At 39.8% G+C, this 24,654-nt stretch overlaps 1 protein-coding gene across 1 annotated transcript in view; it reads left to right on the top strand.

Annotated features, from left to right (window-relative positions):
- LOC126191010 (HEAT repeat-containing protein 1) overlaps window positions 1-24,654 on the top strand; it is a 283,709-nt gene that overhangs the window by 67,793 nt on the left and 191,262 nt on the right. The window contains exon 5 of the mRNA XM_049931695.1: window positions 8,153-8,465. Coding sequence (XP_049787652.1) covers window positions 8,153-8,465 — 313 coding nt within the window. The remainder of the gene's footprint in view (window positions 1-8,152; window positions 8,466-24,654) is intronic.

The raw sequence follows: 24,654 nt of genomic DNA on the forward strand, positions 1-24,654 counted from the left end.
AATCAAGCTACAGTGAATTTATGAAATTGCTTCAATCATTTGTAATAGCCCTGTATGTTCCAGCAAAAAATAACTCTGAGCCATGGCACTAGCATGCAGGAATGAAGTGTACCTTTGGGATTTTGAAGTGCAGATTTGTTGCAAGCAATGATTTTTAAATATTGTTCTGCTTTTCTTTAGTTACTTTTTAAACCATAGGTAAAGCAATACAGCAACATCGGACTTCTTCACTTGATTATGCCTTATATGCTGGAAGACATTGATACGGAACGGAATTCTCCAACACTATTTACAGTTTTCTTCACCATTCATAGCACATTAAAGAACATTCCTAAGGAGCTCAGAGTGTGAATGTGAATTGACAGTTCTGACTAGCAGCTTGAATAGTAAAGACAATACAATATACATTTGTCTTCCAAAGTCTGTACAGTCATTGTCCTAATCTGGTGTTTAGTCATGGGATAGCCAGCCTCTCCAGTATAGTGGCAGTGCACAGGACATCAATATTGTTCCTACGCAATATGTTGCCTCTTGCGAAGTTAATGCATTCACTTTCCTTCCAAGGTTATACGTGTTGTCTCTCGACACAATTTGCCACATGAAAGTAAATAATAAATTTGCACCGTAGTTGTGCTCTCCTGTATAATAATTATAATGTTTTATGACATGGAGTTTCATTTGTTGGAATGGCAGTTGTAGGGCTACACATAAGCCTTCTAGATTGAAATACATCACAAATATTAGTGAACTAACATGACAGCAAGAGCAGAACCAAGAATGTAAATCTGCTTGTTACAGTCATGTTTATAGCCTTACAAAATTATGTTTAGATACGCTTATTGTTCCGTTTAAAGGTAAAGCAAGTTGTGAAAACAGTGAACTGCCTGCACTTGAACTGGGGACACCATACTGCTCTCCTCCGGTTTATGTAAATAGCTATGGAAATTACTCATTGTGAAGGAAAGACTGGTTGGTATATCAACCAAAATAATCAATTTTTGAAAATAGAAGTAATTGTGTAGATAAGAAAATCTATTCACCAAGTGGTGGCAGGAGATTGCATGTTTAAAAAGGTATTACAGTTAGCAATCTTTTGGAGCTTGAAGGTTAAGGAAGAGGGATGAAGGAAAACGACTGGTGAGGTTTAGGAGTTCAGCAAAGTCATCCAGAACCATGGGTCATAGGAGACTTACTGGTGGGATGAGGAGGAAAGACTTGTTTCTATTATTTTAGGAGAATTAAATAACCAAGAGAATGTCGTAGCATGGGGCAAAGAATGTTTTTAAAACAATGTAGCTTCCATTGTTTGCTATAAGTCTAAAGGAGACTATTACATATATTCCACAAGTTATATATAAGATTATAATGCTGCATGACGTGCAAATGTGTAATCAGGCCAGTTAGTGTGATTTTAATAATAATAATAATAATAATCTGTTGGAGTGATACAGAGCAGACTAACTATGGTGGGACAAATCGGAAGCAGGTGGTGTCTGTCCCATTCCAGTATATGGGCACTTAGTTTGTCTAAAACAGTCGGTATGGTAGAGTTACTGGGAGCAGTGGTTTAAAATGTCTGTCAAGTGTGTTCAGCGTGCAGTATTCCGGTCATCAGAATGCAGGAATGCCACAACAAAGATCTTTGGAAGACATTAGACATGGCGGGTTTATATGTAGATTGGAATCTGGACCCACTCAACATGAGGTCGGGTGGGAGTAAGTAACATCAGTTCACAGCAGTGTGTAAGAGATTCCAGAAGGAAATAAACATTCCACAACAGTACGGGAATGGTCAACCAAATGCTGCACATAATTGCTAATAGCAACTATCTCTCCTTTGTTATCCTACCTGTATTGAATTACAAGCAGTGTTTATCAGAATATATTTTTCATTGAATGGAAGAGTGTGTTCATTATACCTGCCACATCACCTTGTGGATCCTAGACAGCTGGAGATCATTACACACAATTTTCTCCAAGATGATTGCAGTCTGCTTACCAATTTGTGGAGCTCTACCAGTTATGTTGACCTATAGATGTACAGTATACTCTCAATTATCTGCGGTAATTGTGGACTTGAAAACTGCGGATAACCAGTAATTAAAGTACACGTTAATGTATTAGAATTGTTAAAAAACAAAAATTAAATACAATGTCTTAATTAAAGTCACTTAACTAATGTTTGTAATAAATTCTACTTTATTCGTCATATTACATGTGAGGATACAGTACTCCCAAAGAATAGAGTGCAAATCAATTTCACATAATAACAAAATAGTCTTGAATTGATTTCTGTCTCAGTGAGGTAGCTTGTCTTTTACATATCGCACTACAAATTTTACACAGCACCAACTTTTCAGAAAGTTGAACATCTTTTTGCTGTTCCTGGTAGTCCAGTAATCCTTTGGCCTGTTGAAGTGCTGATGCATGACTGATTACTGTTTCTTAAATTAGAGGAATGTTGTCATCTTTGTTACTGTTATTCACCCTCTTTGGATTTCCCTTGTACTCGTTGAACGTTAGTGCTGTCACTCAACATCTCATGACCTGGCTCTGTGTGGTCCACATCAAACCATTCATAAATATTTTCTTTGTCAACAGTTTTGAACCATGGAATACTTTTCAACACAGCTGTTAATGTCTAATGAGCAGTCTTAGTTGTCATTGGAATCACTGATTTAACCAATTTTAGGGTTAATGTTTCTCCATGAGTTGGCTATGGTTGATTGTTTTACATTATGTTATGCCTTTAACACTTCAAAAATTGTGCCTAGCACAGTTAATTGTTTCAAAAACATTTGAAGATTGCTGCCCCCATTAATAAGTTTGTGTAACAGATTGGCTCTAGAATTTTCTTTATGGCACCAATGACTCCCTGATCCATTGGCTGAATTAAGGTAAATATTTTATAAATGTCATCCCGTCATCCGATTTCAGAACAACTTCATTCGGGTGCGATGTTGCAGTGTCCAGTAACAATACAGCCCTTGCACATAGACCCTTCAATGTTAAATGTTCTTGCACATGTGGCATAAAGCAATTATGGATCCATGTTTGAAATACTGTGCCGTCCATCCAGGTCCCTTTCTAGTGAAAATAGTGGACAGTTAAATTGGGCATTTCTTTTCCTTTGAAACAGCATGGTTTTTTAGCTTTATGTATTATACGAAGCTTAACTTTATGTGATCTCATACTGTTAGCACAGCAAAGCACATCACAGTTTTCCTTTCCTTACTTCATTTATAACCAGGCGCACTACAGACTGTCTCAGAATCTGAAGTCTTTGCTGGTGAACACTTCCAAAACAGCCTTGTCTTCCTTGTATATTTGCTCCAGTTCCAAATTTTCTTGTGCAATAAACTCTTGGAAATCATTACAAAATTCAAAACCACCCTTATTATCTGAACTTAATGTTTCTCCTTGGATGGTAATCTTGCAGATACCATGACAGTGTTTAAATTTCGTTTGCCAGCTGGAAGATGCAATAAAATCTCCTTCAATACCCAAGGATTTGAAGAGAAACTGGTCCTATTTGGTATATATTGGGCCAGATACGTCTGTGCCCTCTGCTCTTTTCTGCTGACACCATTCCAGTATGGCTGTATGCAGTTCTGTGGTATAGATAATTTCAGAGCCTTCCGCTCTGACAAACCTTTAGAGGGATCAAAACTGCTAGGAAATTGAATTATTTTTTCTTTGTTTTTCCAAATATCACCGATTATAAATCATTTCTAGATTCCACATATCAATTCTGCCATCTTCAAGTTTTTGTATCATTTTCAGTTTCCGCTGTTTCATTAGCACAACACACACATTGTTTATTACACTGTGATGTAACATGATGTTATTATTACTGGCGACCACTCCCCGATAAAAGAAAAATTTTCACTAGCTTAATAAATAAGTAAATAAATTAAATAAAATGGGAGAAATGGGCCATGGATAATCTGCTCATGGATAATCAAGAGTTTACTCACAAGGGACCTCTGTCTTTTTAATAGAGAGAAAGCAAGGGACGTATCTCAATCATTGATTTCTTCCACATCTCAACAGCTCTTGCAAATATGGCTTAAAAGACTTCTCTACCTGATAAAAACGTTGGCTGAAATGAAGCCGGCAGCATGGAAGTATGCTTAGCAAGCCAGTCTGGATGCCGTATAGCCAGTTGGTTGTATTTATATGCAGTTAACAACTGCAGTTTGTATGTGTTTCTCACATTGATACAATGACTGTGCAGAAAATTGTTCAACTAGTTCTCTGCATCCACGGTCTATGGGAAGCATCTTTGATTAGTAATCAAAATTTCCTTGGTCCCACAGCTTAAATTTTGAATAAAAACCATCAGCATTGGTGACCGAAGGCTTCCAGCATAAGAAGTCACCCTCATTCTGCCAATGGCCTTATGAAAGAGGGCGGAGGAGCAGGCAGAGGTTTAGGTCACTCTCTTGTCCTTGGGGTGGGAAACTGCTCCTAAAGGCAGAAGAATCAGCAATGATCAGTGGTATGAGGATGCAGAAGGCAATGGAAACCACTGCATTAAATACACATAATGTGTAGGCACAGGACGTGTGGCCTATAATTGAAAAAGTGTCATGATGATCTCTCCATTGGTAAACGATTCCAGAATAATCCCCCATTCAGATCTCCGGGAGAAGACTACCAAGGGGAAGGTGACTAAGAAAAAGAGTGAACAACCAACAAAAGGATAATGTTCAACGAGTTGGGATGTGGAAATTCAGAAGTTTGAACGTGGTAGGGAAGCTAGGGAACCTGTAAAGGGAAATGCAAAGGCTCATTGTAGATATAGTGGGGTCAGTGAAGAGAAATGGAAAGAAGACGAGGATTTCTGGTTAGATGACTATAGGGTAATATCAACAGCAACAGAAAATAGTATAACGGGGATACGATTCATTAGGAATAGGCAAGTAGGGCAGTGTGTGAGTCACTTTGAACAGTTCAGTGATCGGGTTGTTCTCATTAGAATCAACAGCAAATCAACACTGACAATGATAGTTCAGATATAGATGCCGATGTCAGCACTGAAGATGAAGAGATAGAGGAAGTACATGAGGATATTGAATGGTTAATTCAATACGTAAACACAGATGAAAATCTAATAGTCACCTGGGAGTGGAATGTGTTTGTAAGGGAAGGAGCAGAAGAAAGGGTTATGGGAGAATATGGGCTTGGTACTGGGAATGAGAGAGGAGAAACACTAATTGAATTCTACAGTAAATTTCATCTAGTAATAATGAATACTCTGTTCACAAATCACAAGAGGAGGTGGTATGGAAAAGGCAGGGAGAAATGGGAAGATTTCCTTTAGATTACATCATGGTCAGGCACAGATTCCAAAATCAGATACTCTTCTGCAAAGTGTACTCAGGAGCAGATGTAGAATTGGATCACAATGTAGTAGTGATAAAGAGTAGCCTGTAGTTTGAGACTATTCAGGAAGAATCAATATGCAAAGAAGTGGGATATGGAAGTACTAAGGAATGAAGAGATATGCCTGAAGTTCTGTAAAGCTATAGGTACTGCGGTAAAAAATAGCTCAGTAGGCAATTCATTGAAGAGGAACGGACTTTTCTATAAAGGACAATCACAGACATTGGAAATAAAAACATAGATGCAAAGGAGGTAAGTGCGAAGAAACCATGCGTAATAGAAGAAATAATGCGGTTGATTGATGAGAGGAGGAGGGACAAAAATGTTCAGGGAGACTGGGGAATTCAGAAATATAAGTCACTAAGGAATGAAATAAATAAGAAGTGCCAGGAAGCTAAGGCGAAATGGCTGTATGAAACGTGAAGCAATTGAAAAAGAAATGAGTGTCGAAAGCACTGACTCAGCATGTAGAAAGTCAAAAAAGTCTTTTGTGAAATTAAAAGCAAGGGTGGTAACATTAAGAGTGCAATCGGAATTCCACTGTTAAATGCAATTGAGTGAGTGGATAATTGGAAAGAGTACATTGAAGGCCTCTATGAGGGCGAATACTTGTCTGATGTTATAAAAGAAGAGACGAGTTGATACAGAGGAGATAGGGGGACCAAGTATTAGAACTGGAATCTGGAATTTAAAAGAGTTTCGAAGACTTAACATCAAATAAGGCAGAAGGGATACCATCACAATTTCTAAAATTGTTGGGGGAAGTGCAACAAAATGGCTGTTCACGTTGGTGTGCTGAATGTATGAGTCTGGCGATATACTATCTGACTTCCAGCAAAAAATATCATCCGCACAGTTCCGAAGACTGCAAGAGCTGACAAGTGAGAGAATTATCGCACAATCAACTTAACAACTTGCACTTCCATGTTGTGAAAAGTATAACATATAGAAGAATGGAAAAGAAAATTGAGAATGTGTTAGATGACAATCAGATTGGCTCTAGGAAAGGTAAAGGCACGCACCAGTGAGGCAGTTCTGTCATTGCAGTTGATAATGGAAACAAGACTAAAGAAAAATCAAGACCTGTTCATAGGATTTGGTGACCTGGAAAAAGCTTTTGACGATATCAAATGGTGCAAGATGTTTGAAATTCTGAGAAAAAGAGGGGTAAGCTACAGGGAGAGATGGATAATATACAACATGTACAAGAGCCAAAGGCAAATAATAAGGGTGGAAGGCGAAGCACAAAGTGCTCGAATTAAAAAGGTAGTAAGACAGGGATGCAGTCTTTTGCCTCTAATTTTCAATCTATACATCGAAGAAGCAAAGATGGAAATAAAAGAAAGCTTCAAGAGTGGAATTAAAATTTGAGGTGAAAGGATATCAATGATAAGATTTGCTGATGACATTGCTATCCTCAGCAAAAATGAAGAAGAATTATAGGACCTGCTGAAAGGAATGAACAGTCTAATGAGTACAGAATATGAATTGAGAGTAAATTGAAGAAAGCTGAAAGTAATGAGAAGTAATAGAAATAAGAACAGCGAGAAACGTAATATCAGTATTTTTGCTCACAAACTTGATGAAGTTAAGGCAGCAAAATAACCAATGGAAGATGGAGCAAGAAGGACATCAAAAGCAGACTAACAATGGCAAAAAGGGCATTCCTGGCCAAGAGAAGTGTACTAGTACCAAACATGGCCCTTAATTTGTGGAAGAAATTTCTGAGAATGTACATTTGGAGCACAGCATTGTATAGTAGTGAAACATGTACTGTGGAATACTGGAACAGAAAAGAATTGAAGCATTTGAGATGTGGTGCTACAGGCGGATGTTGAACATTTGGTGGACTGATAAGGTAAGGAATGAGGAGGTTCTGTGCAGAATAGGAGAGGAAAGGAATATGTGGAAAACACTGATAAGGAGACGGGACAAGATGATAGGACACTCGTTAAGACATCTGGGAAAAGATAGATGGAGCGGTAGAGGCTAAAAACTGTGAAGGAAGACAGAGATTGTAATACATCAAGCAAATAATTGAAGATGTAAGTTGCACGTATTACTCTGAGATGAAGAGGTTGGCACAGGAGAGGAATTTGTGATGGACCGCATCAAGACTGCCAGAAGAGGGGGAGGGGGGGGGGGTAGGTTTTCTTCTTAGTCCCTTTCCTGTTATTTGGAAGATAATAACAAGTAGAAAACATTCATCAGCATTGTTTTGTGGAAGATACCAAACATCTTAATGGCTTGAGAGTGCTTACAGTATTGTTACCATAATTAATGTTTCTTTTAGCTTCTTATAGTACTTCCTTACCCCCTACATTTTTTGCATATCCCCCCACCATTCCCTGCTCTCTCTGTTAGCTTTTTCGTGTAAATTTGCCACACATTAATAAATTGCTGGTTGATTTGTGGTTAACATCTTGAAATTTCAGTATGTATACGTATTCGTGCTTACGAATTTTCACCTTTAAGTAAACATTACTGTTTGTTTGTTTCTGTGTGTTGTGAAAAATTATAAGAGTGTCAAATAAGAGTAAAGACTAAAGGAAATAATAGCACAAAAACAGGTAGAGTTAAATATAAAATTTTGTTTAGTTTGTAATGAAGTGGAACTTCCAGAAGGAGAAAAGGTTTTTTGTTCATACATCGCTAAGTACTGTCAGCCAATTATGGGAGTTCGTATTGGGTTTCAGAATACCTCCATTATTATTGGTTCACCTGTTAATTTTTGGGTGTAAAAATTTGTTTCTTTTTCTTCCAGATCTTTTATTGATACTTTTTATAAAAGTGAAGTAAATAATGATTCAGATAGTGTGGATAAAAATATCTTGGAAATATATTCAAGTCTGCTGAGTAGGATCGAAAAGCAGTATCCAAGCAAATTTGATGCTGCTGTTTGTAAACTGATGACAAACTCCAATACATCTGACAAGTGCAAGGAGTTGCTTCATTTTATGCCTGATGCAGCATTAAGGCAAGGAAATACAGCACTGTTTGAAAAGATAAATCACCCATCAGCAGATGTTCGCATAAAGGCAATAGAATATATGGGTTCAAAATACATGAAAATTAAGGTAAGACTTCAGTAAAATTTTAGTTTCAACAGATTCAACAGCCATAACAAATTCTGCCTGCCTGTTGGATGCTGTAAACTTCTCTTTATTTTGCTTCCTTTTCTACACAATTTTGAAGCTAACCAAAGCATGACTGTTCTAATGGGTTGTGCTTATGTATAAATTTGAAAATGTCTTCACACCCAAAACTGTGTACTAATAGAAACAAAATGAAAGGAAGTTTTGCTTTATACAATGGCAACCAGTGTGGTATAATGCTAGACTTCAATGTTACATTGATTTATGCATTGTATTGCTTCTTAGATGTTTTTTTTCTGATTACCAATATGTTCATATATTAGAAAGCTTTCTAAATAAAATGAAGCTGTAGGTTTTGATAACTTAGTTTAGGTGGGGGGGGGGGGCATTTGAAAAGTCCGTGCAAAAATAAGAACTACTTACGTGTTTGGGTAAACCTTTTTTATTTTCCAACATAGTCTCCTTTTAGACTTATACACTTCGTCCAACACTGTTCTAATTTGTTGATCCCTTCCAAATAATAGGAATTGTCTAAGTGTGCAGAATAGCTATTAGTTGGTGCAATCACCTCCTCGTTTGAATAAAATTTGTGTCCCACCAGCCATTTCTTCAAATTGGGGAACAAATAGTAGTCCGAGGGAGCCAAGTCTGAAGAATAGGGGGGATGTGAAACGAGTTGGAATCCTGTTTCCATTAATTTTGTGATCACAATTGCTGAGGTGTGTGCTGGTGCACTGTCATGACAGAAAAGGACTTTTTTGCGGTCCAATTGCCGGTGTTTTTCTTGTAGCTCGGGTTTCAAGTGGTCCAATTATGATGAATAATATGCTCCTGTAACAGTTTTACCCTTTTCCAGATAGTTGATGAGGATTATCCCTTGCGAATCCCAAAAGACAGTCGCCGTAACCTATCTGGCCGAAGGACTGGTCTTCGCCTTTTTTGGTGCAGATTCTCCCTTGGTAACCCATTGTTTAGATTGTCGTTTGGTCTTAGGAAAATAGTAATGTATCCATGTTTCATCCACAGTGGCGAAATGACGCTTAAAGTCCTGCGGATTCTTCCTGAACAGCTGCAAACCATCCTTGCAACACTTCAGACGACTCCGTTTTTGGTCAAGTGTGAGCAATCGCGGAACCATCTTGCGGATAGCTTTCTCACATTCAAATGTTTATGCAAAATATTATGTACCCATTCATTCGAGATGCCCACAGCACTACCAATCTGACGCATTTTAACTCTTCTGTCATCCATCACCATATCATGAATTTTAGCAGTGATTTCTGGAGTCGTAACCTCCACAGGACGTCCAGAACGTTCAGCATCATTTGTGCCCATATGGCCACTTTGAAAATTTTGAAACCTCTTATAAACTGTTCTAATCGAAGGTGCAGAAAAAATGGCTCTGAGCACTATGGGACTTAACTACTGAGGTCATCAGTCCCCGAAGGTGCAGAGTCACCGTAATGTTTGTCAAGCTTCTCTTTTGTCTCCTGACGCATTTTGCCTTTCATAAAGAAATGTTTAATCACTACATGAAATTCTTCATCGTCTATTTTAATCACCACATGAAATTCTTCTTCGTCTATTTTTTGACAGCCTCTTGACTTCCTTGATTCACACAAGTGCCAAACAAAAAGAAATGGACCAATATGGCTGAAACTTGGTGTGCATTCTTTCCAAAGATGCTACTAACTAAATATGACCTCGACATGCACCGGTGGTGCCATCTCTCGGACTTTGCATGGACTTTTCAAACATCCCTCATACTTCCACGAAACCTAGACTGATGCAAATACTGTCAAAAATTACTTTTAACCCTTGTTGTTGACTTATTTATCAGGGTAAATTCCACATATAAAGCAGATTTGTTTGTAATGGATGTAATTTTCCCATTTACTACTGACTAAGGTCGAATTTGGCTCTTTGTTTTTGAGTGTCCAGCCATGTTAATGATTTTATTTTTTTCTGGTCCGATGTTTGTGTGGAGTGAAAACAAGACTGCCTATAAATTACACAGTGGATTTTTGTTTGACTTTCCATAGCCAAACAGAGAGAGGGAAATGGAAAAATAGAGTATCAAATTGACTAGTGTGAGGTATAGTTTTGCAAAGAAAGATTCAAATGCTTGAAAGTAATCAGGGTACTTGAGAAAAACTTCATTACCAGTTTGAGCGATCATTGAAATATTTCATGAGCAACTGCTGCTGTGTAAACGAAGCGTCAAAAACATGTCAAATCGCTGCATACATTGAAACCTCTAACTTTATCTTGGTCTACATACTGTTAATAATATTAAAATAATGATTTATATTCAAATATTTTATATTTCATTCTTTCTGAATTAAACTGGAATTATTTTTAAGAAAAGGAAAAACAACAGTCAAATGTTTTATTAAATGAGTTGTCTAAAAGTAAGGAATAAAATAGGTTAGAGAAACGTTTGAAGCATCTTTGAAAGATGTTTGAAATCATTTACAGCAAATGAGGTACTGAATGAGAATTTAAAAATTAGTATTTAACTTAGAATCCTAGAATTTATGGACTACTAGAGGGCATTTGTGTGGTGCATTATGTAAACTGCTCAGTCTCATTTGCTGAGCATGATTTCAATCATCATTCAGAGTCATGCCAATTTTTTCTTTAATCTGTTTTATTTCTTTCATTTAGGCAAATAATTTCACAATTCTTTTTCTTATGTGTAAAAGAGGGTTACCAACCTAGCTGGGCACCCAAAAATATGTCGTCTATCAGTTGCACTTCAAAATGATAAAAGGTGATGAAATGTGTTATTTCTTTTACAGCAGTTAATGTTGGGCTGATATTGCTTAGCATTAAGTTAATTAAAACATATTTCTTTTAGCAAGTTTTGTGTAGACTCTAATGCAATAAAATAACCCTTGCTCTCTTTCTCGCCGCGCGCGCGCGTTTGTATTTGTATTTGTATTTGTATTTGTGTGTGTGTGTGTGTGTGTGTGTGTGTGTGTGTGTGTGTGTATTCTCTCATTTTAATAGTTTACTAATACAGTTAGATATGGCAGTTTACTGTGATAATGTGTGAAGACCATCCGTAATACCACAACTGTGTGGAGTATCTTTCATGCGATAAATTTCGCAGCTATGGCAGTGTGGTGAATAGTGCTATAAACACTGTGATATCTGCGTAATATTTCAAAGTGTATGAAATGTTGCGCAGTGATATAACCTTTTTTTAAAAAAATGAGATATGGAAAAAACTCTTTTGGGAAATGAAAATTAGGCATCATATGATAGTTACAGGAAATAAAGCTTCATTTGCATAGTTTATTCAAGACTATTAATCTTTGAGCGTATCATGCATGAAATGTGTTTGCTTACTTGCAGAAGAATTATTGTAATAAGTACCCAGGTGATGGAAAAATCAACTCAAAACTGCATTGTGCTTCTTGAATCGAAAAGGAGTGCAGTCATTTTATCTTACACATTGAAACCTTTTTCCCAAGTACAGAAGAAACATATACAGCTTTACTGTTGGGAGGCACATTGCAGTGCCGAGAACTGTTAATTTTTTACTTTAAAATGTAAACTCCTTGAAAATAGCTTCGAAAACAATTTTAATAAACACTCTTAAAATTGAATGACAAGTGTTTATTTGATAGGAAAAAATGATAGTCAACATAGAATGCTATGTTTGATAATAAAATATTGTTGTTTGATATTTACATTTAATTTAATTATTTAATTTTGTGGCTAAATGCGGTTTATAACAGATGAAATGAAGTTCTGAATGTTGTATGAAAGTTATCTCTTCTTCAACAAATTCATTATGCTAGTTTGTTTAAGAGATTTTCAGTGTGAGATTTGTGAGAAAACGTCAGTTCTCAGTGAATCTAGACCTGCTGGAAAGCTGTCGGGTACAGACACTTACCACATGGTAGGAAATTTTGGACGGGTTTCGGATGTTTACGGCAAGTGTTACAATGACTGAGCAGCTCTTCCATCCTCACCTTCTGTTACATGTTATCAGATATGTTATCTTTTCAAACTTTGATTACTTTTTTTTACTATGAAAATACAGCAACCAGCCACTCTTTTAATGCATTTTATTTATGCCAAAATAAATAAATAAATAAAACGCATTAAAAGAGTGGCTGGTTGCTGTATTTTTATAGTAAAATATCATTATCCACGGCCACGAAGCTCAACAGTCCAAATAAAATGGACAAATTGTTATTGATTACTTTTGTTACGAAATTTGTTGTACTAAATTTCCATTGTATTTTCCTCTAGATCTTGTAATATGTGCTAATTAAGTTTGTTGGAAAACTAATGTGTTTAAAATGGTTTTCTTTGTATTTCAAACATTGGAAAATCCAGGACGGAATAATGACAACATTATAAAAAAGATACAGCGGAAATGTTGAGTCACAGATAGGCGACCCAAAAAGACTGTCAGACAAAGCTTTCGGCCAAACAGGCTTCATCAGACTAGACAACAAATACACACACACTCATGCAAAGGCAACTTATACACACATGACTGCAGCCTCTGGCTGCTAAAGCCGGACTGCAAGCAGCAGCGCATGAATGGAGAAGCAAAGTAGGTGTTGGGGTTAAGGAGGAGGTTGTGGTGGGAAGGCCCATCCCAGAACCTCTCCCGGAGTCCATCTCTCTCCCCATCCCTATCGCTCTGTACACTATTACCTTCTACGTGCTTCCTAAATTCCATAAACCTAATCACCCCGGATGCCCCAATGCGGCCGGTTATTGTGAGAATCTCCAAACTTGCAGACCAACACCTTAAGCCTATTACCCCCAACCTGCCCTCCTTTATAAAAGATACTGACAATTTCCTCCAATGACTCTCCACAGTTCCTGTTTCTTTACCACATGATGCCCTGCTCCTCACTATTGATGCTGCCTCCCTTTACAACTACATCCCTAATGCCCATGGCCTTGCCACTATTGAACAGTGCGTTTCCCAACGCTCGATGGATTCCAAACCTACGACCTCCTTTCTAGTCACCATGACCAACTATATCCTCATCCACAGTGACTTCTCTTTTGAAGGCATCACTTACAAACAAATTTGGGTTACAGCTATGGGCACCTGCGTAACACCATCCTATGCCAACCTATTCATGGGCCATCTAGAAAAATCCATTCTAAACATCCAGAATACCGAACCCCTCACTTGGTTCACATTCATTGATGACGTCTTTGTAATCTGGATTGAGGGTGAGGACACAGCATCCACATTCCTCTACAAACTGAACTTCATCTCTCCCATTCACTTCATCTGGTCCTCCTAACCCAACAAGCCACTTTCCTAGATGTTGACTCCTGTCTCAAAGATGGCCACATTCAGTATCTCTGTCCATATTAAAACTATCAACTACCAGCAATACCAACAGTTTGAAAGCTGCCACCCATTCCATACAAGAAGTCTCTTCCATACTGCCTAGCCACCTATAGCTGTTGTATCCGTACTGACAAGCAGTCGCTCCCGAAAAACACCAAGAGTCTCGTTGAGACCTTCACAGACCTAATTACCCTGCAGGCTATGTACAAAAACAGATCTCCCATGCCTTGTCTCACCAGGTTAGGTAGAGGGCAGGGGGAGGGGGGGGCAGCAGAAAAGGAGAGAAGTAGAACAACTATGGGTGCATTGGTGGAATAGAGGGCTGTTTACTGCTGGGAATGAGAACAGGGAAGGGGATAGTTGAGTAAAGGACAATGACTAATGATGTTTTGAGGCCAGGAGGGTTACAGGAACATAGGGTATATTGTAGGGAGAGTTCCCACCTGTGGAATTCAGAAAAGATGGTGTTGGTGGAAAGGATCCAGATGGCACAGGTTGTGAAGAACATTGTGTTGGGTACCATGCCCAGCAACTGGGTGGTCCAGGTGTTTTGTGGCCACAGTTTGCTAGTGGCCATTCATGTGGACAGACGGCTTGGTGACTGTGATGCCCATGTAGAATGCTGCACAGTGGTTGCAGCTTAGCTGGTAGGTTATATGAGTGGTTTCACAGATAGCCGTGCCTTTGATGGAATGAGTGATGCTTGTGACTGGACTGGTGGTGGGAGAATGTATGGGAAAGGTCTTGCATCTTGGTGTGTTACAGGGAAAAGAACCATGAGGCAAGGGGTTGGAAGCAGGGGTTGTGTAGGGATGGACAAGAATATTATGTAAGTTCAGTGGGCAGTGGAATACCACTGTGGAAAGGGTGGGAAAGATAGTAGGTATGACATTCCTCATTCCAGGGCACAGTGAGAGGCAGTTGGAACCCTGGCGGAGAATGTAATACAGTTGTTCCAGTCCTGGGTGATATTGAGTAATGAGGGGAATGCTCGATACTGACTGATCATTGGAAATGGCTTTGTTTGCCTACTTGGAGACCGTTTGCTGCCATTCATGGACTGCATGTTTCCAAACAAAGATTGAATTTTTGTGAATGATGATGTGCCATGACCTGGGCCCACAGTTGTTTGCGATTGGCTTGAAGAACATTCTCATCAGTTTGAGTGAATGATTTGGCCACCCAGATCACCTGACATTAATCCCATTGAACATTTATAGGACGTAGTCAAGAGGTCATTTTGTGCACTAAATACTGTACTGGGAACACTTTCACAATATGGGCAGCTACAGAGGCAGCATAGCTCAGTATTTCTGCAGTGGACTTCCAACAACTTGCAAAGTCCATGCTATGTAGAGTTGGTGCACCATGCCAGCAAAAAGGAGGTCCGAGACAATAATATGAAATATCCCGTGACTTCTGTCACAGCAGTGTAGATGCTACCTAAAACATCATGTACACAGTGTACCTGTTGTCAGTAGTACTGATTTTACCATAACATAAACCTGCTTACAACTTACAGTTTGCACGAAAACTAAAAGAATAAATTATTAGTGCTCATTAACAAGCCTTTTTCCTCAGAGAAATAAATACATTGTGCTACATTGTCTGCTTAGGGAAATTCAGTAGGATCTACACCAAAAAGTGCTAAACTTAAGATCCTTTCTCTGGAACAACCCAGCCAGTGAAAGCGAGCAACATAATAATACAAAATTGTTAAGGCTTTCGTGGCCACTTGTTGACAAACTGCCTATTGGCTTCTGTCTTGGGTTCTTCGGCTGACGTTCATCTAATGATTTTTCTGATGTTTCGCCAGCACAAGTGGCTGGCATTGTCAAAGCTTCACCCTCCATTGCCGGTGGTGAACTGGAGCCGAGCTCGCGGCCGCAGACTATATGCACCTGGCGCGCCAACGTCCGAGGGCTTCACCGCAGTCATTTCCGGTGCGGTTCTCCTCTTGCTACCTGCGACGGTCGTTCGCTGCAGTACGGGAAGCCAGGATCCGTTTACCTTAAGGCTTTCCTCTTTCTTGTTGAAACTGTTCGTGTGTTTTTGTATTTCTACAGCTTCTCTGAACAAGTGCGTGTGATAGTGCTTCTCTACAGCCAGAACTTCCGTGTCGGTGAATTTTATTACGTGGTCGGTCTCATTCAGTGCGGGCTCTGCCACGGCCGATTTCTCCACCTTCCCCAACCTGCAATGTCGCTTATGCTCTTTGTTCCTGGTGTTAATTGATCGTCCAGTCATTCCGACATAAACTTTTCCGCATGTGCATGGTATACGGTATATTCCCGACATTGCAAGTGGGTCTCTTTTCTCCTTCGCCGATCTAAGACACTCTTTGATCTTCCTTGTCGGTTTGAAAATCGTCTTTACGCCATGTTTGCCGATTCTGTCCGTCACTCTGGGAATGTATGGCAGAAAGGCCGTACCCGACATTTCTTTTTCTGGTTCCTTACTTCGCCGAGTGTTTGGCTCTGTTACACTTCTAATGTACTTTGTGGAGTACCCATTGCTCCTCAGAACAGTTTCCAGGTGTTGCATTTCCCGTTTGAGGTGTTGTGGCTCACTTATTCGTCCTGCTCTCATTACGAGCGTACTAATCATGCCTCTTTTCTGGCTCGGGTGGTGGTTTGACAGTTTGTGAAGGTATCGGTCCGTGTGTGTCGGTTTTCGATACACGCTGTGTCCCAGGTTTTCGCCTTCCCTTGTGACCAGCACATCTAGAAATGGCAGTTTCTTGTCCTTTTCTACTTCCATCGTAAATGTTATGTTGGCATGGAGGCTGTTCAAGTGTCTTAGGAAGTCACCGAGCTGTACTTCACCATGGCTCCACACCACAAAAGTAAATTCGCCGACACGGAAGTTCTGGCTGTAGAGAAGCACTATCACACTCACTTGTTCAGAGAAGCTGTAGAAATACAAAAACATGCGAACAGTTTCAACAAGAAAGAGGAAAGCCTTAAGGTAAACGGGTCCTGGCTTCCCGTACTGCAGCGAACGACCGTCGCAGGTAGCAAGAGGAGAACCGCACCGGAAATGACCGCGGAGAAGCCCTCGGACGTTGGCGCGCCAGATACATAAAGTCTGCGGCCGTGAGCTCGGCTCCAGTTCACCACCGGCAATGGAGGGTGAAGCTTTGACAATGCCAGCCACTCTTGCTGGCGAAATGTCAGAAAAATCATTAGATGAACGTCGACTGAAGAACCCGAGACAGAAGCCAATAGGCAGTTTGTCAACATAATAATGATAGGATTCAGTGATTACCGCATGCACTGGAATTAATGTAAGGTACTAGACCTTGAAATTTCAGATATTTATTAATAAAAAAATTAGAAAAAGTTGGTTTAATTTGTGTAGCAAAAGCTTGATATATAGGCAGTAAAACTGCCAAATGCAAAGTACCAATTGCTATATTTCTTATAAGTTCATGCAGGTATGGCTGTCAGCAGTGTAAATATAGCTTCACTCAAAAGCAGATTTTTTCATTGCTTGAATATCCCAAGAACAATATGAAAGAACCTCCTATAATTACAATAAGAAAATGAAAGAACCTTCTATAATTACAATGATAAAATGAAATTCAAAGATAAATAAAAAATGTAGAATTGCTTTAGCTGAAGAACTCCACACAAGGTATGAGTTGAACAACTCAATAAAGAGCTGCAAATCATGATATTAAATAGCAGTTATGCACATGTGCAAGTTAAACAGTTGTGACCAGTTCACGAAAATTATCAACCTATTTCTGATGGTTCCCAGCCAGATGTGTCTGGTTTGGAACCTCTTTCGAACAGGTTACTGTGAATCACGAGCAACTGAAAGTAGTTAGCTGCACTTCCTGAATGCTGTTTCAGTACTGCATATGTTGATGATAGTTCTGGTCTGCTGCTTGTAAAGACCTGCTGTCCTACAGCCACCAAATCTGAGCAATTTTGCTTAGGATCAAAAAATAGTGATTTGGGGTATTTGTTATTGGTGGTATTGTAATAGTGACATTTGAAGCATTTACATGATACCTTCCCCGGATAGGACCTCCCGGTTGACAATGCCATACAATCATTTCATTTCTGTATAATATCCCCAGGTTGCTCATCACTTTTTTGCATGTGTGCCGCAAGCTTGGGGTTCTTTGCAATTGCGGTATTTTTCTCTTCGTATGCTGCAGTCCTATTCTGTGGCTATTTCTTTCCATTTGACTAAACCTTCAACGGATACCCTATTTGATGTCGACTCACAGCCATTCCTCTGGTCTCTCAATTCAGTTACTCAGTTTAATTTTTCTGTTAAATCCTACTCACCTTTTCGTTTATTTACAAATTGCCCTGATTACATGGTTTGATCTCCATGTTCAAAATTTTTCCCATTTGGGGAAGCTTGTCCAATATCCTGTCTAATGACAGACCTTATGAGGAGTTGCAGGTATCTATATGGTGGTTGGTAGCCCTTGACTGTGCATAGAACATGCTGCTGGTACCTGCTACATTTCCTCCTTATGAATGCTGAGGAGTTGCATCTATCTCATTTACGAACTGCAGACTACAGGCAACAGTCTTGGTGCCTGGTGGCCTATGTTTAGGTGGGATGGCTCACTTTGAAGAACCTTTGGTTGGAGTAGGTGGCATCATGGCAGACCAATTGACTGAAGAGAATTAAGTTGAACCATACAGGTGATCTTATGGTCCCAGCAGTCTTACCAGGGTGATTAACTCACTTTAATATGGGAGGATATAACCTCAATAAATTTCCCTCATTAGGTACGAATCAAGATGAAAGCTGACCTGTCAAGGAGGAAAGAGATGTGCGCCTCAAATTCCAAGTCTGTATGAGGACTGACAATGAATCCTTAAATACCTAACCATTATTATTTGTGGACGAAACGGAAGATATGTATAGTGACTTCATCTCAATAAACAAAATGCGAAACAGACCTGTAATGCTCAGTCATGGACATCATTAAGCTGCAGCAAATTCAGCAGATGCTGAGTCACAACTACCTCTCACAGGAATCTAAATACATTCGAAAGTATAATCTTCCACACGAACATTATACCTCAAACAAATGAAGAATTATATGCAGATTTGAAATGGTATCAAGTCAGTTTTATCCTTCAGGTCCAATGAAGGCTTATAAATAACAAAGTAGACATTGGAGCACTTATCTTGGACATTAAGAGTGGCTCACTACCAGTGTTACGGTCTGTTGGGGTTATGAAAAACCTTATGTACCACCCACCATGAAGTGCTTCAAATGTATGAAATTTGGCCATGTGTCATTTAGGTGTGCAAATGAACCTATCTACGGAGATCGCAGATGACTACTACACAGGGTGGCCCCGCCCACCCTCTGTACCACCATCTTATTGCATCAGTTATGGTGAGGATCACTCCCCCCCCCCCCCCCCCCCCCATACACACACACACACACACACACACACACACACACACACACACTGATCACCAAGGCACCATGTTTCAAGAAGAGAATATACTATCCAAGAGTTCAAGATCTTTGATCATTTAATGTATCAGGAAACCAGATGACAGCAAGTTACTCCCCAAAAAGTAACCCTTCCATCAAAGACAGACATACCCTATCCCTCCTTCCTTGCCACTGGGCCCTGTCAGCCATCTTAGTTCATACATTCATATGATGGAGAGAACTCCCCAGCTTCCCCTCTCTCTTACATCTGCATCTGTGCTGGGTACCTCATTCTCCTCCTCTCATGTAATAAATGACTGAAATCTCCTAGCAGAGGGTTGCTCTCTCCTGGACCTACTATCCAACCACAACCCAGTCCCCTAATAACTACCAGCAGCTTCAAGAGGTGCGGACATCAGATCGCAGAACAACCCATTCCTCATCTGTACGAGACTCAGATACTGATACTCCTCCTACTGAATCCAAATCCCACAAGGAGGAAAAAAGAAGAAACCAAATTTCAATACAGATCCAGTAGCCCCAGGTTCCTTTTAAGTCTCTTCCTCTGCTGTCGAAATCATGCAATCAGGTGACAACCAACACCTAGTGCCAACCCAAACCGAATTGTGATAAACAGTTGTATTTTTTACTTGCTGTCATTAGACTCACGTGCAGACGTAATCCAATGGAATTGTAATGATCACTGTTGCGACATTGCTGACAAACACTTGCCCTTGCTTTAACCAGTGGTTTGCATAGCTCTTGAGGAAACCTGATTTCTTATGACATATTCACCCATTTTATGTAATTGACAAGCCTATTATAAGAACAGAACTGGCCCTGAAAGAGGCTCTAGTGGGGCATGTACACTGGTCCTCTAGTGACCGAATATCACTTAATGCCATGATGGAAGCAGTGGCAGTGTGCCTGAAAAGAAGAAGAAGAAGAAGAAGAAGAAGAATAGAATTACCTATGTAATGTCTGTTGGCCCCATCTGTGCCCCAGGGAGAAAGGGATGACGTGCTGTGAGATCTTTGATTTGGCTACTCCTATCTTTTCTTGTACTGGGCAGTTTTGAAGCCCATAACCTTATATGGGGCAGCACTAAGACCACTAACTGTGAGAACTCATTAGTTCAGTTGGTTTTAAATCTTGACCTCTTATACTAAAAAACAGCTCTCCATTCATTTTAGTACAGCACATGGATGTTTTGCAGCCTTCAACTTTATGATCTGTTTATCCTGTTACTCAGTGGAAGGATCATGATGATCTCTATGGAAGTGATCACTACCTGATCATTTTATCCTAGCCATATCAATATTGGACATTGCCCCCCCCCCCCCCCCCCCCCCCCCCACACACACACCTCTCATCCCCCACGTTGTGTTCATAAGAATGCTGACTGGTACACATTTAACACTTCCTTAATGCTTGATATGCTTCCCCTGGTGATATCACTTTCCTCAAGATCTCTCTGCTGGAAGCCAGTCCTTTGGTGGACAGAGGATGTCACTGAGGTCATTAAATGCACTTCAGCAGTACAGGGTGAGTCAAAAAGGGCTTTCTTTGGAATGATATAGAAATTTATTGAGGTAACTTACAGAATCATTTTGTAGCAAACAACCTAAGTTTGAGTCATGTAGTGCATCAGTACCTCATTCCACTGCCAGTGCAGTTAAAATGTCTATTTTCACTGGTGCGGAGTATGCTCACTGTGTGTTTTGGTTTCATGAAACGAACTCTGCAACTGATGTTCGGTGTAAGTTTTGCACTGAATATGCTAAAAAATCCCCAAGCAGGCCTGCTGTTGCCCTTAGGAAATTGAAAGTGTATGGCCCTTTCTTCTTCATGCAAAAAAACTGTCACTGATATTGTCTGTCTGGATACGCTTGAAAACATTTTAATTCCACAGACCAGTGAAGATGACCGAGATAGGCTGGTTTACTACCAGCAAGATGGTGCACTAGCTCATTTCCTCACGGAAGTTCAAGATTATCCTTGATAATCGCTTCCCAGGTCAGTGGATTGGACATGAAGGGCCAATTTCATGGTTACCTCACTTCCCAGACTTGACACCAGTGGATTTCTTTCTGTGGGCTTTCATTGAAGATCATGTGTGTGTTCCTTCCCTACCAAATGATTTAGCGACCTGAAAAATCGAATCTAAGCTGCCATTGCACAAGTTACACATGATTTGCTGCGAGTGTTGGAAGAAATTGATTAATGATGTTAGGTTTGTTGCAACACAAACGCTAGTCACATTGAGTGAAAATAACACTTGACACTTTCATGTGAAACATGACATTGTTTGCTACAAAATGATACATCTACCAGTTCAGTAAGGTATCTCAGTACATTTCTGTATCATTCCAAAGTTGCAAAGTCCTTTTTGACCCACCCTGTTTGTAAATTGACTGATATCCTAGGCTTCCATAAGGATGACACAGTGAAAGCTGGCACTACCGTCACCACTGTCAATGTCGTGATGCACTTCGCTCAAGCATTGTCATTTGTAAACTATCCCCCTCCTGCCTTCTGTTTCCATACAAGACGAACAGATAGTGCCATCCAGTATTTCAATACAGAATCTTTCGAACTCTATAACACATCTCGGCACACAAACAATCTCCCAAAATACAGCTCTGTGCCCTGACTGGATACAAGTCAAATGTTAGACTATCTACCTATAAAATGCAGGACCCACATCTTTATTATTTTTAACTGAATCTGATTTGAGGGCAAGTTCCCACTCGAGTGGAGAGAAAGTATGATTATCCAAGTTTTGTAACCAGCAAACACCCCACAAGACGCAGATAGCTACAGACCATTCTGTCTTACCAGTGTCCTATGTAAATAGGTTGAGCATATGGTAATCCAGTGACTCTGCTAGACCCTCAGCATGGATGGCCTCTTGTGTAATTCATAATTCATAGTGTGGATTTCACGTGGGTCGGCCTACAAGTGATCACCTACTCAGAATGGCCTTTACCCGGTGTCAGCATCTCATAGCTGTCTTCTTTGTCCTCCATAAACCCCATGACACTACATGGCACCACCACATCCTCATCACCTTGCATGAGTGTGTTGTCTGTTGACCCCCTAGATTTTCAGTGAAACTTCTCTCAGCACTCTCTCAGAGACCAAGTCAGTAATTTTTATGGTTTTAGAAAGCATTCTGCAATTGGAGCAAAGCAGTAGTAGGTATAAAATGCCAAAAATCAAATAAAAATAGTCTTGATTGAGTTTTCAGATTTTTATTCGTGAGCACCAGGTTCAGCCCTTTCCTCAGACCATCCTCAGGCTTTTCCCCGCAATTGTGGCTGCTGGAAATGGTAGACAGGGCTATATCCATAGAAGTAAGGATGTCACTTATAGAGCACAATGGCAGGTAAGAGCTTGGGGGTGCTCTGAGGAAAGGGCCGAAACAGGTTGCTCATGAATAAAACTCTGAAAATGCAATTGAGACTGTTTTTATTTGATTTTTAAAATTCTTATAGTGCTTCTCATCTAAATAAGAGTCCTATAAGGGACTGACCCTACGACTTATCTTGGAAAATAGATTAAGGAAAGGCAAACCTACGTTTCTAGCATTTGTAGACTTAGAGAAAGCTTTTGATAATGTTGACTGGAATAGTCTCTTTCAAATTCTGAAGGTGGCAGGGGTAAAATATAGGGAGCAAAAGGCTATTTACAATTCGTACAGAAACCAGATGGCAGTTATAAGAGTCGAGGGACATGAAAGGGAAGCAGTGGTTAAGAAGGAAGTGAGACACAGTTGTAGCCTCTCCCCGATGTTATTCAATCTATATATTGAGCAAGCAGTAAAGGAAACAAAAGAAAAGTTCGGAGTAGGCATTAAAATCCATGGAGAAGAAATAAAAACTTTGAGGTTCGCCAATGACATCGTAATTCTGTCAGAGACAGCAAAGGACCTGGAAGAGCAGTTGAACGGAATGGACAGTGTCTTGAAAGGACGATATAAGATGAACATCAACAAAAGCAAAATGAGGATAATGGAATGTAGTGGAATTAAATTGGGTGATGCTGCGGGAATTAGATTAGGAAATGATACACTTAAAGTAGTAAATAAGTTTTGCTATTTGGGGAACAAAATAATTGATGATGGTCGAAGTAGGGAGGACCGGCAATGGCAAGGAAAGCGTTTCTGAAGAAGAGAAACTTATTAACATCAAGTATAGATGTAAGTGTCAGGAAGTCGTTTCTGTGTGTAGCCATGTATGGAAGTGAAACATGGATGATAAATAGTTTAGACAAGAACAGAATAGAAGCTTTCGAAATGTGGTACTACAGAAGAATGCTGAAGATTAGATGGGTAGATCACATAACTAGTGAGGAAGTATTGAATAGAATTGGAGAGAAGGGAAATTTGTGGCACAACTTGACTAGAAGAAGGGATCGGTTGGTATGGCATATCCCGAGGCATCAAGGGATCACCAATTTAGTATTGGAGGGCAGTGTGGAGGGTAAAATCATAGAGGGAGACCAGGAGATGAATACACTAAACAGATTCAGAAGGATGTAGGTTGCAGTAGGTACTGGGAGGTAAAGAAGCTAGCACAGGATAGAGTAGCATGGAGAGCTGCATCAAACCAGTCTCTGGACTGAAGACCACAACAACAACAAGGGTCAGTGCTGAGTGTGACCGTCTTATTAACAGAAATCAGTGGACTCACAGAGGCAGTGGGAGCTAGAGTCTCAGAATCCGTATATATTGATGATTTTTGCATGTACTATAGTGCTTCAAGATGAGGGTCACTGAGTGACAACTACAAGGTGCTGTAAGAAAAACAGAATATTTTGCATGTACTCATGCATTCCAGTTTATCTGTGCCAAAAGTTGCATCATGCATTTTTGCTGACGTATAGCTGTTCCATTTATGAAAGCTTAATCAGACATGCGAGATAAAATCTAATGTCCTACATCTCCCAGAGTTTGGGCTGTTCCATCTAGATGCAGAGATCAACTAGCCATCCAGAACACTTGAATCAATACCTTCATTTTATGTTACTTAATTAAGGCTTCCAGAAAAATGGTACCGGTCAAGAATTGCAGTATCTGCTCATCTACAGTCTATTGGTTATGACTTTTGCTTACCTCTTCTCAATCCTCTCACTATGTCATATTTGGGAACACCCTAACATTTCTTGCATTACCGACAGATTCACCTGGACCTTTCTCCTCTTTGTCCAAAGGATGTAATAGAACCCTTGCTTTTTTGCCATTTGTTCCTCTTGATATTCAGGTGAATACTCTAATTCTGTTAGTGTTTATCTGGATGGCTCAAATTCTGAAGATGGGACAAGCTATGCCTTCACATGCATCAGGACAAGTGAGCAACACTCCCTGCCTAATGGATGCTACTCATTTGTGGCAGGATTTATGGCAGTAC

Source organism: Schistocerca cancellata, chromosome 6 (assembly GCF_023864275.1).
Source record: "Schistocerca cancellata isolate TAMUIC-IGC-003103 chromosome 6, iqSchCanc2.1, whole genome shotgun sequence".
Taxonomy (NCBI): domain Eukaryota; kingdom Metazoa; phylum Arthropoda; class Insecta; order Orthoptera; family Acrididae; genus Schistocerca; species Schistocerca cancellata.